Raw genomic sequence first — 12,441 nt, forward strand, 5'->3', positions numbered from 1 at the left:
GCTCAGCATTGATTATACTTAGCTCCACTATTAACTGTATGGCCATGTAAGTCACATGACATTCTTGCTACCTCCTAGCTGAAGGGCAGTGCTTTTTCAGCATTGCTTTATGAGGATTTAGATACCAAAACATCTTGCAAACTGCCTTGCACTGTCACTGGCTTTTTACTTGCTGAAATATTACTGCAAACAAAATATCATTTTTATGCTTCCATAAAATGAATTAAAAATATGATGGCTTCCATCAAAAGAAGTCTTCTGATTTTATTCATACGAATTCTGATAATATTTATTTAAAGCACTCTGTAGCTCAGCTGTCAGCTGCCTTTAAAAACTAAGCAGAAGGAATGGTTTGTTCCAAGCTTCATAATTTGAGGTAGCCAGTCCTGTTTTCCTCCAAAACTTTTAAATGTCCTTGTAACCCCCCAACTTTAGTTCCTAGATTTTTATGGGACTGTGATCCTTTCAGGAAAAACCTACTGATCGTTAGACTCACCTGGTTTGTGATTAACTCTTATTGCACTTAAGATTAAGACTTGTTTTACCTAAAGCATAAGATTCCAGTTTGAACAGAAAAATGTAAATATGAAAGTCTTGCGGAACTTACACAGTGGTGAGTCATGCCTCCTTATTTTTATGAACAGGACTGGCATGCTGAATGTTACTGTGTGCAACTTCTCTTTCTGTGAAGGCTTAGAAGGCAGACTAGGTGTTATTTCAGCAGGCAGGAGTGCCAAGTCCTTTCTCTGGATGTTTTTGAGTGACCTTTGGAATCCCTGCATGGAATGAAGGGCCATATCTCACGTCACCCGCCGGTGGTTGCAGGAGAGACAGTGCTGCCCCATCAGCCTGCTGCATGGTCAGTCTTGGGGTGAAATCGCTCTGCGGCAGGGTCAACATGCTGCACATGGGAACTTCAGCACTGTATGCCAGCTCATAAGTGTAAGCTGCCTCTTAAGTCTCATCTTTGTGCAGTGGTTATTCTTAGGAGAGTCAGGGAAATTCTGATGCCGGAAGTATCACTACGATTAGCTTGAAATTAATAACAAAACTCTGATCATTTTCAAGCTGAGATTGCCTCTGACTTGCTTCCTTCCTCTGTGCGTCTGTTCTTCCCCGGTGCTGGTGGTCGATTTGATCATGGTTTGGATTCATTGGAGATGTCACCGAGTGACTCCAAGAACATTGCAGAGTTTCCTTGTGACTCCCTTCCCTCTCGCTGCCTTTGACATTTTTCATTTAGTAGGCCAACTCCTGCTTAGATTACTCATGCCAATAATCCCTGGGCTGGCAGTGGGATAATTAGAGAAAGCTGAGTTTAGCTCAACAGGGAGGTCAAATTTTCAGATACAAGATGGCATCCACACTGAGCAGTAAAAGTGCTTTCTATTAATATAGAGTCAATACTTATATTGACCTGACTTATAAAACCTGACATTTTAAAATATGAGTCAAGTGTGGCCCCAAACCTTTCTGCCACTGAAGTCAAATGCTTTATGACATTAATAAAAGATGGGTTGCACCAAAGGTGTATTATCTTCATATTTCCAGGTCTTAGTCCTTAATTCCATAGATACTTTGAGCATCGAATATTTGCAGGCTGGGAATCAAAAACTATGAGCTACTAGCTAGTGAGGCTATCCCATTGTCTGACTTGTGAATGACACAATAGCTCCGATGTAAGAGAAGTGTAAAAAGCCCACCAGATCCTTGAGTTCTCTGAGAGGCCTCATGCAGTTCTCATCCCGCTGAAGCCTGCCATGGTTTCAGCAATGTGTTCATCTGTGGAACGACAGCATGAGGCTTTCATATTCAGACTATACTACAGAATGTAAATTTTTACCACATTTTTACTCTTTAGTTTAATTTTGATCCTCGTAACAATCTCCCCTAAAGACGAGTAACGTTGATTTAGATAAGATGAGAACATAGAACTTAGTCCATGTCAGGATGTGTCATATACTAAAATACATCATTAAGAAATGGCATGACTCTATTTTTATAAGCTGGTGTTCCTTTCCAGTCCCATCGCTCTCACTTTTCATATCTCATTCTTCTGATTGTAAATTCTTTGTGTAGCAAAGGGTCTCTTTCTATACTTTTGGAAAGTGCCTAACATATTTTGGTACTTCCATAATATAAATATTTTTATTTTATTTTTGCAGATACTCCCAGAATAATGTCCATAGTGCAAACAAGAACTACTTAGAAAGAGTGATGAAGCCTGAGCCATGCTGTAGCATCTTCTTTTTGAAAGTCTTTTGAGGTCAGCAAAAAGTAATATCTATGTCAGTGGCAAGGTTCCTCATTACTTAAGTAGCCTTCTCAAAATGTATTAGCCCATCTTTGTAAATGTACCTTCTGAAAACTGGATGAATTGGGATTGACTATACACATTGCCAAAGTTACCCTTGCCCCAATAAACTATCTTTTGCATTAAAAGAACAAGTGTGAATAATGTTACAGGATGACTACATGAATATTTTCAAAGGATTAATGCAAAGTCAGAATACATGTATAATAGACAAACATTTTCTTCTTGTGTGATTCAGTGTTACATGATAGTGTTGACATAGGTGTGTTCTGGAACAGTTACCAATATAAGTGTTCAGCCTTAGCTGCTACTTTAGCTAGTATTGCAAATTAGTATTTTTAGGAGGAGCTGATAGGCATAATATGCTTTGGGTATCAGGGTGAGTTACTCATACAAGTGAGGACATGCTGTTGCTGTAATTAGCAGGATTTTGTTAAATAGTGATGCTAACCCAGGTGTGCAGTCCAGCTGACTTTATGCATGACAAGACTATCAAGAGCCCGTTATTTCGGTATCTAGTTTTAGGTGCAGTTCAGGACATTGAGATTTGTGAGTGTAAGTTCCCTGCATAGCTCATTTGAGAGCATCTAAATTAAATGCCTGAAGTTGGTGTCACCTGTGTGCAAACACAGGTACAAGATATGTTGCAGTTTTCTGGATTTACAAGGAGATTAAATCTCCATTTTTGGATTACATCTTGGATGATGCCATGAAAAGTAGCCAACCATATTCTAAGAGTTATAATCTTCAGAGAGTATTTTGAGAACACTCTGCCCCTAAAAGCAGAGCTGGGAACTGAGTTTGGAGTATGATAACTACCCTATTACTATTCTGCTGCACAATTTGTGTGCTAGCTAAGGGTCTGCACCAGTTCCTACTCAGATCAACGAGAGTCTTCAATTCAATAGACTAGGGCTGGGGTCTAGAAAAAAAAATAAGCTGTATTTCCTATATGCTCCCTTAAGGATACAATGGCAAAAATCAAAAAGAAAAGAATGATATTGTCTCGGCAGTTCACTTCAGAAATAAATTTATTTCAAGATAAAAATTAATTTAGCTTTTCCATTAAAAAAAAAATACCAAGGAAGTGTATGAAAAATGAAGTGTTTCATTTGTAGAGAAGCAGTAGTCAAATTTTTGCGTGCTCATTGGTTGTGATATTAGCTGAGGTCATAGAAGAGATTAAATTCTCAGCTTTGCTACTTATTTCTTGTATGGCCTTGGCAAGTCATTCCATCTCCCAGCTCTCTAGCTGTGACATAGAGAGCGACAACACTGCCTCACCTCCCAGGGAGATGTAACCATGAATGAATGAAAGATCCTGAGCTATTCATAATGAGAGAAACCACTGAAGTTTATAAGGTAGACAGAAGACTGGAAAGTAAATTCAGGTGTGAAAGAAGGGAGGTTATTGTTTAGTCTGAGGTAAAAGACTAGAGAGAAAAATGGATGATTTGTGGATAGGCCAAATATTGAGCAAAGGGATAATTGATGCATACCAGTAGAACTGTAAACATGATTCAGGGAAGCCTTGAGGCAAAGGTGATGGCCTAATACTGCAGAAGAAAACAGTACAGTGAGAGGTGAGGAGCAATACTATTACATCCTTTTTTTTGTGGTATTTCAACTGTGTGTTCTTTGGAATAGTACTTAATCCTGTATCTGAAAAGCATTTGGAATATTCTGGGCACCATGAATTTCGTCAGTGAAATACGGTCCTAACTATAAAACAGGAACTATGTACGTAATGGCTCATTAACCATGCAAAAATTGTGAATGGATAAACCACTTACAACTTCACAGACTGATTGTACATGATTACAGGTGACAAGTTGGAAACAGATTGGGTTATGAGCACCATCTGAATGGAGGTGAGCAGTAATCAGGCAAATGGAAGTGAAAAGATGCTCCCAGTTGGCTAGCTTGGTAATTGCAAAGGACTGAGCTCTCAGGAGAGGAGCCAGAAGTCAGTAGAGCCCAAGGACAGCAAGGGTTGAGGACATGGTCATAGAGACCCTGAAGACAAGGGGAATGATACGAAAAGGGAAGAGGAAGATAGCATGGATTTGAGTTGGTTCACCTTGGAATTGTAAACAATGTTTCTCCAAAGGAGAAAAACTGTCATGATAAGTAATTAAATCATCTGTCATTGGACCAAACTGCACATCAAAAATGGTAATCAGTCACCAGCTGCCTTACCCAGCTGAAGGGAAGGTCCTGGCTGACTTGTCATACCATGCTGCATACTGATCTACTGGCCTCCAAGGCTTTGGCACATAAAGCCTTTTCCTTTGAAAATTGTCATGTGTGGCAGCTTTTATGTGCAGCATCATGTTTCCCCTCCCTGGGGCAGAAAACACAGGAGAGGGGAGAAGTTTGTGTTTCATTACACCACAAGAAGATGGTAGATTGCCAGTTCTTTATTCGCATAGGAAACTACTGCTGTTCCATCCCTGCCTACTCCCCTGGTGTTCTTGGGTCACAGCACTACGCCCAACTGAGGATAATGCCCCCTTGTCACTTGTGGGACAGCCGTACTGTCCTTTCTGCTCTGCAGTGCCCATCCCTGCCCTAGCCAAATCTGTCTCCTTCCCCCCCCACCCCCCACCCCTTCTGCAGGTGGGAGAGAAGAGAGGTTGGGCCACGCTGGCATTCACCCGAAGAAGTTTTGCGTGCAGACAGGATGTTCTGGAGCGTTATCAGTAGCAATGAAATACTCTAGTTTAACAAGGTAGTAAAATAAAAGTGTAATAGCACTCTGATTCTTAACGGGGCTGCCACATGCCATGTTCTGTACATACTTCCGAGCTGTTGGACCAGAAAGCAGAGCACTGTACTGCCCATGCAGCCTATAAAGCCAGCCTGGATCCTGTAGCCAGGTAACCTGTTTTGCAGCCCATGGGAGTCAAAGGCCTGAGAACAGCACAGGAGCCAAGTTCAGGTGAAATGAAGAGACTTTAGTGTTCCGGTGCAGTTAAAAATGCTTAGCGGTCGCAAAATTCACTTATATAAAGCAGATAGATATTCACATTCCTCCACGATCATGGTTTCTATTCAGTTTCCTTCCCTGCTAGCAGAAACCAGCGCAGCTGACTTTGTATAAATGACTTTTGGTGCTGTTTTGAATTGTGGAGCATTTCTCCAGTCCTCCCCTAGCTTCTAGACAGCGAGATCTGCTTTGAGATGGAAGAATAGCACCCTCAAGAGTTGACAGCCACGCTGCTTCAGGGATCCATAGTACGCAACACACATCCTTCCTCTTTTAGTTAAATTAACTCCCTGACACATGTAACTGAAGCAATGAGAACAAAAGTTTTCTCTTGACAGAAGATTTGAAATATTTGGTATCAGTCACTGTTGATATGAATGTGGAAATAGACATTTGTGCTTGTCTGAGGGATGATCAGGTTCTAAACATTTTATTTGCCTTCAAAGAAGGACGGACAATAAAAAGATGAAGAATTGTCTTATTTGTCTCAGTCTGGGAACCTCATTTTATACCATATTAAAACAATTTGAACAGGAATTTATGTTTTCTTGTAAAAAGAGATTATTTGCAAGTTCTTAACTTAGATAAAAGGGGTCTATGTAAAAAGAAAAAATACTGAGCAAACCAGTCCTTAAATTGCGGGGACTTGTTCGTTAATTACAGTAATTAGGAATGGAATCTGATCCTAAACTTTCTGATTTACTTTGAATTTCTTTTAATATGTGGTTAGGCCTTAATTTCAGAATGATTATAAAATGTGAGAGCGTTTTAAGACTACAGAGGCGTAGGTATTGTTATTAAATAACAAACTTAGTTATACGCTTCTGCGTTTCATGCAGCACTGACCTTTTATTTTAAATGTCCATGGCCTATTCCTGTTTCTGCTGACTTCAGAGTCGGATCAGGCCTTTCGAAAGCTCTGAGTACAAACTGCTTACCAGCTACTATTCCAGACGATATTTCTCCCAGCAGGCAAAAAGTCCAGCTTTTGGGGATTGTCCATTTTCTGGGAACGGGTTCACTTGAGTAGAACAAGCAGAATTTGGACAGTCGGGTGCAGTTGGGGACATTTTACTCTCCACTCTGAAGCACCCAAAACGCTCTTTTCCTCTGTATCATGACTTTGTTCAGAGTGCTTCTTTCTGGTGTTTTGGTTGTTTAGACAGTGCTACAGCTCCCTGTGGACCACTGAAGCACCCCTGCAAGGCACTGCTGCTGTGTTGAAGCCAACACGTATAATTTTAGAAAATACTGACTGTATATAAAAAGAATTTAGGATTGATTTTTCTTCTGTTGATAGTGAACAGTGAAAACTATATTCTGTCATTCGTAAATTAATATGTTTCCCTGCTGTAATTACAGAATCTATTCTCCTGAGAGGATACTAGAGTGCAAAAGCCAACTGACTCTGCTGGCCTTGCTTTTGCTCGTGAAACAGAGGTCCACATGTGCATTGTGCGATACAAAAACATGGGTTCCTGGTACATTGTAATTTTGTTTCCCGTTTAAGACTTTTTGTCAATTATTTTTAATGGCAAGGAATCTGTCAAACCATTTCTGAGCACGGAATTTACTGTCACAAGTTTCTGCTTTACTAGAACATCCAGAACTAAGACAACTTTCTTTTTTCTTTTTCTTCAGCCATCGCTATGTTTGAATCATTTTCTCTGCAAATCTTCCTGTAGCAGTTTTAAGCCTGCACCTGCTCCAACGGCCTTGACTTGTCCTTTCTCTACGCTGGTTTCAAAGGGACCTTCTGGACCAGCAGTGCTGAATGCCCGTGCGGCTTCCTAAGGCGCACGTGGGAGGTGGGCAAGGGAGGACAGATACATCTGCTCCGCAGACCGCGAGGGGTGGCAGCAAGAGGGAAACTACGCGCATCCTCACCCCTCCCGAGCCGAAGCTCGAAGCGGGGGCTCCGAGGAAGGCTGCGGCTGCAGGAACACACATACCCTGCTGCCCTGGGAGAGGAGGCGCGGTGGCTGAGACGTGCGGCTCCTCTCCCCGGTCCCGCGGCGCGGGGACAGCGATCGCCGCCTCCGAAGCCGGCAGTAAAGGGAGGCTGGGAAGGCCAACAGCGTCCCGGCGGAGGCTGCCGCCGCGGGGCCGGGCAGACGCCCGGATAACCCGGCTACCGCCGCGCTGCGCGCCGGGGGCGGCGGGAGCGGGGCCCGGCTGCGCCCGGGTTTAGCTCGGGTAAACGCCGGGAGTCGGTCCGCGCCCGACACTGGTCGAGATTGCTGCGTCTGCATTTTGGGAGATCTGTAATTAAATTTACCTGCTTGGTTCGTGCGGGGGGGCGAGGGGGGAGACCCGCGCCTTTATCCCACCCTTCCTCCGCACGGCGAAAGCCGCGGGGCTGCCGGCGCCGGCAGCGCACCGCACCGGGCTACCGCCGCGGGGCGGCCGGCCCGCAGGTGGCCCGGCTCGGGCAGTCCCCGTCCCGGGAGGGCAGCTCCTCCGGGCTTGACGGACCGACGATAAGCGCAGAAGCGGGCAGGGCGGCCCCCGGCCGGTCACCACCGAGCAGAGCGGAGCCGGGGAGCCTCCGCTGCACCCCCCCCTCCCCGAGGTCTCCGCCCCCTGCCCGCCGGGCGCCATCCCCGGACGGGTCCTAGCGCCGCTCGGGGCCGGCCTCCGCGGGTCCCGCTGTCACCGGGCGAGACCCGCGGGTCCCGCCGGCGAAGCCGGGCCGCAGCCCGCCCCGCTCGCCGGCTCCGAGCCCGCCCGGCGACAGGGCGCTGCCGGCAGGTGACCGCCGCCGCGGTGAAGCGGCGCCTTGGGTCCCGCAGGCACAGGCGGCGGGGCGGCTATTCCCGACCGGCCAGATATCTGCGAGTACGCGCGGGTGATGGCGGACTTTGAACCTTCCTCCGCAGCGCGGCCGGGGCGTCGCCGGGCCGGAGCGCTCGGCGCAGGGCTGGCAGCGGGCGGTGGAAATGTACCAGCCGCCTTTGGCCGCCGCTCTGCCCCGCCGAGCGGCCCCGGGCAGGGAGGGCGCAAAGTCCCCGCGCCGTTTCCCCGGGCCTCTTATCAGCGCGGAGCCTCCTCGGCGGGCGTAGCCCAGCGCCCCGCGGCCGCCGAGCTCGGAGCGGCGGCGGGGGTGGGGGGGGCCGGGGCGTGCGGGCCGCTCGCCCCGCGGCGGCTCCCGGGGGAGGGCGGCCGGGCGGCTCCTGCCCTGCCGGGGCGCTAAGACCCGGCTGCGCGGTGGTCAAAGGTTCCCAGCAGGAGGTTGGACACTAGAGGGCGATCCCCGGCCCTGCTGCGGGGGTGTATATATACGGCACGCAGGACCGCGGCAACCCACTAGCAACAGGGCAGGCAGGCAGCGAGCGGGGCTCGGGCGGGCTGGGGCGGGGGACGGGCTCCGGGCGCGCCGTGCCGTGCCGTGCCCCACAGCACAGCACCGTGCCGCGCCGCGCCGCGGTGCCGTTCGCCGCCGAGGGCCGGGGTGCCGCGGGGTGCCGCGGGCTTGGTAGAGTCTGCCGCCGCCGCTGCCGTCCGAAACCTGGATTGCAGGAGCCCTTCACCATGCCCGGCAGGCTGTAGGTGCTTCATGGAGCAAGCCAACTTCTACGAGGTCGATTCCCGGCCCCCGATGAGCAGCGGCCAGCACCACCAGCTCCAGATTCCCCTGCCCGGCAGCGCCTACAGCTACAGAGAGGCTCCCTCGGCGGCGGCACCTGCTGCGGGCGGCGCGGAGCTCGGCGACATCTGCGAGAACGAGAACTCCATCGACATCAGCGCCTACATCGACCCCGCCGCCTTCAACGACGAGTTCCTGGCCGACCTCTTCCAGCACAGCAAGCAGCAGGAGAAAGCCAAGGCCATCCTGGCCGGGGATTTCGACTTCCACAGCATGCATGGGGCCGGCGCCGCCGCCTCGGCGCCGGGGCACCAGCAGCAGCACCACCAGCAGCCGCTCTTCGGCTGCGTGGCCGGCTACATGGACGGCAAGCTCGACCCCCTCTACGAGCGCATCGCCGCGCCCGGCTTGCGGCCGCTGGTGATTAAGCAGGAGCCCCGCGAGGAGGAGGAGGTCAAGTCGGCGGCCCTGTCGGCCCTCTACCCCCACCACGCTCCGCAGCAGCACCCGTCCCACCTGCAGTACCAGATCGCCCACTGCGCCCAGACCACCATGCACCTCCAGCCCGGGCACCCCACGCCGCCCCCCACGCCCGTGCCCAGCCCGCACCACCCGCACCACCCGCACCCCCCCGGCGGCCTGCCCGCCGCCGGCGCCCTCAAGATGATGCCCGCGGACCACCGGAGCAAATCGAAAAAGACAGTGGACAAGAACAGCAACGAGTATCGGGTGCGCCGGGAGCGCAACAACATCGCGGTGCGCAAGAGCCGGGACAAGGCCAAGCAGCGCAACGTGGAGACGCAGCAGAAGGTGCTGGAGCTCACCACCGACAACGAGCGGCTGCGCAAGCGGGTGGAGCAGCTCACCCGGGAGCTGGAGACTCTGCGGGGCATCTTCAGGCAGCTGCCCGAGAGCTCGCTGGTGAAGGCCATGGGCAGCTGCGCCTAGCGCCGCGCCGCGCCGGGACTGGCGGGGCCGCCGCGCCCGCTGCCGGGCTGCCCTCGCCCGCCTACAGACACTCTCCGTGCCGGAGCGCAGCGATCTCAGATTGTTTCGGGGGGGGGGGGAGGAGGTCGGGGGTTCGGTTTGGTTCTCTTTGGTTGGTTTTTAACAGTTGACGGCCAATGCGAGAAGCCAGGCAGCTGTAGTATTACAAGGTTTGTGCCTTAGGGGTGACACACGAATAAGCTGAAAACATGGTGGGTTTTATAAGGGGAAGGGCAAGGGGAAGGAAGAAACTAAAAAGCCCACGTGTCTACACAGGGTAAATAACAATAATAGTAATAAAGCACGCATAGCGATCCAGATGTGCCTTAAAAGCTGGCTGCAGGAGCTCTGGGGCTAGCTGTTTCCCCCCAGCCTGGCAGGGCGCGAAGCAAAACGGTGAGGGACGTGCAGGCTTGAGGGACGGGGCATCTGGGGGTGCCAGCCAGGCCCTCCCCCTCCTCCCCCAGCTGGCCTGCGGTACAGCAGGCAGGGGCAGCTGCGGCGAGGCCGGCGAGGAGAAGAGGGCTCAGGCTGAGAGACGTGCAGCGCCGGATGCCCGTTTGGAGCACTGAGGTGTGGGGCAGCTGCCGGACTGCTGCCAGGACTGCCCCAGCCTGGCTGGGCTGCCTCTGCCGAGCCCTGTCCCCTGCCTTGGCTGGGAGTGGGGCAGGGGCCGCCGCCGCTGCAGGAACGCTGGACGGCCTGGGACTGATGGAGCAGCAGCTTGCGAGGAAGCGTGGTGAGCTCCCTCCATCAAAAGGAAGAGCAGCAGTGTCTTGTACTGTATGTCACGACGTGGCGAAGCACAAATGAATAAATACCTATCGATGCGGGTATTTACTATGAACTTTCAGTGTATTTTGCTTTATTCCAGGACATTTAGCTCCTCTCTGAGTCTCTGTCTGTCCAAGCTGTGCCTCATGTAATGTGAAAGGAAGCCTTTCCGTGTATACTAGCTACACTTTATTTTTATTGCATTACTTAGATCTTTGCCATCACACGACTTTCTTATCATCTGGTGACAGAGACTATGCCCTTGTGCTGCAATGTTATTTTATTATTTGTGTGGTTGGGCGAGTGTGAGCGTGTGTTGCCTTCTTCATGTTGTCCGGGACTGGCCACTGCCTCCCAACCCCAAGGCAGGGGTTCCTGGGAGGGGGTGCAGGCCGTGGGGCTGCAGGGTGCCTGCAGCAGGACGAGGAGGCTTGTCCCTGGTGCTGCGGCACCTTTGGACTCTGGAGCTTCTCCCAGGGTGAGAGAAAAATAAACAAACAAACAGGCCCCCTTCCAGGGAGCACTGGTAGCGATGCAGAGCGTTTCTTCCTCATGTCGTAGCTGCACAAGAATTTGTCCAGTTGAAATAGTCATGGCGGGAGAGGAGAACAAGGTGGAGACGTGAAGCTGTTTGAAAGCGTGACAGCGGGAGCGCAGTGCTGGGGGCACGTGTGTATGCGTGTGCCGTGTGCGTGTATGGGTATGTATACATGTATGTATATGCACACACATTGGTGGGGTTTTTTTGAACTGGGGGGGGGACTGCATATAAAGTTTGTCGGAAGTCCTGGTTACGTTCATAAATAAACAGCATATATTCTCCCATAACCATCCGCCTCTCTGTGTGTTTCCAGTTCTTCTTCTGTAGCAGGAGCGCGAAAGCCCTCCTCTTCCTCCGGACCGTGCATCCCGCTCCCCGCCGGCACCCGCCTCCCCCGCCAGGACTGGTGACCGAAGCACCTTCGTGGAGCGCGACTCCCTCGTTTTCGCCCCAGAGAAATAAATACACGGTTGCCTTTAAGAGAACGGCAATTTCCTAAATACTTGTGGTGTCAGATGTGTGCCTGTGAGTCACCCTCCCTTCACCCCTCCACCCGCGCCGTGGCCGTGCCGGGGGGCTCGTCCAGCCTGCGCCGGGCCCGCCGCCTCTCCCTGCCGGGCGTCAGGCCGCGGGGACAGGCAGCCGGCAGGGACGAGGACACGCAGCCCACCCGCAGGCAGGCTCGGGGCCTGCCGCCGGCTGCCCCAGCCGCGGGCCCCGTCCGGCCTGGCTGCCCGCCGCCCCGTCCCGGGGACGCCGTGGGGTCTCCAGCGGGGCGCAGGGGACGAGCTGTCACCCGGGGCACGGCGGGGAGGCGGGGGGTTGGGGGGGGGCTTGCGAAAGGAGGCCGCGGGCAGGGCCAGGCCCCGCTCGCCCGTCAGCGCTGCCGCTGCCCGTCCCCTCCCGGCCAGACGCGGCCCGGGCCCCTCCCCTCCCCCGGGGAGTTTCGCCCCGGCCGGGTCGGGTCGGGTCGGGCCCAGAGACGCCGCCCCGGGGGGGTGTGGGGGGCTCTTCGGTGTCGGCGGGACGCGGGGCCCCGGCGGCGGCTCCGGCCGGGCCCCTCGGCGGCGACAGCGGCCGCTCCGGCGGGGACACGGCGCTGCGCGCGGCAAGCCGCCACCGGCGCGCGCGGGCGGTCGGCGGTCCCGCCGGGGGCTCCCGCCCCGCCCCGGGGCCGGGGCCGGGGCCGGCGGCGCGCGGAGGGGAGGTGGCGCGAGGCCCGGCGGCGATAGGGCCCCGCGCCGCCGGGC

At 52.6% G+C, this 12,441-nt stretch overlaps 1 protein-coding gene across 1 annotated transcript; it reads left to right on the forward strand.

The window, feature by feature from the left end:
* Positions 1-8,454: 8,454 nt before the first annotated feature.
* On the forward strand, positions 8,455-11,478 carry CEBPA (CCAAT enhancer binding protein alpha). The gene has a single exon (XM_052797453.1). It carries the CDS (start codon positions 8,860-8,862, stop codon positions 9,835-9,837), a length of 978 nt encoding a protein of 325 aa, XP_052653413.1. The 5' UTR covers positions 8,455-8,859; the 3' UTR covers positions 9,838-11,478.
* Positions 11,479-12,441: the final 963 nt, after the last annotated feature.

Source organism: Harpia harpyja, chromosome 9, assembly GCF_026419915.1.
Source record: "Harpia harpyja isolate bHarHar1 chromosome 9, bHarHar1 primary haplotype, whole genome shotgun sequence".
Classification (NCBI taxonomy): domain Eukaryota; kingdom Metazoa; phylum Chordata; class Aves; order Accipitriformes; family Accipitridae; genus Harpia; species Harpia harpyja.

Coding starts and splice junctions, on each gene's coding strand:
- CEBPA (XM_052797453.1), top strand. CDS start 8,860: ATGGAGCAAGCCAACTTCTACGAGGTCGATTCCCGGCCCCCGATGAGC.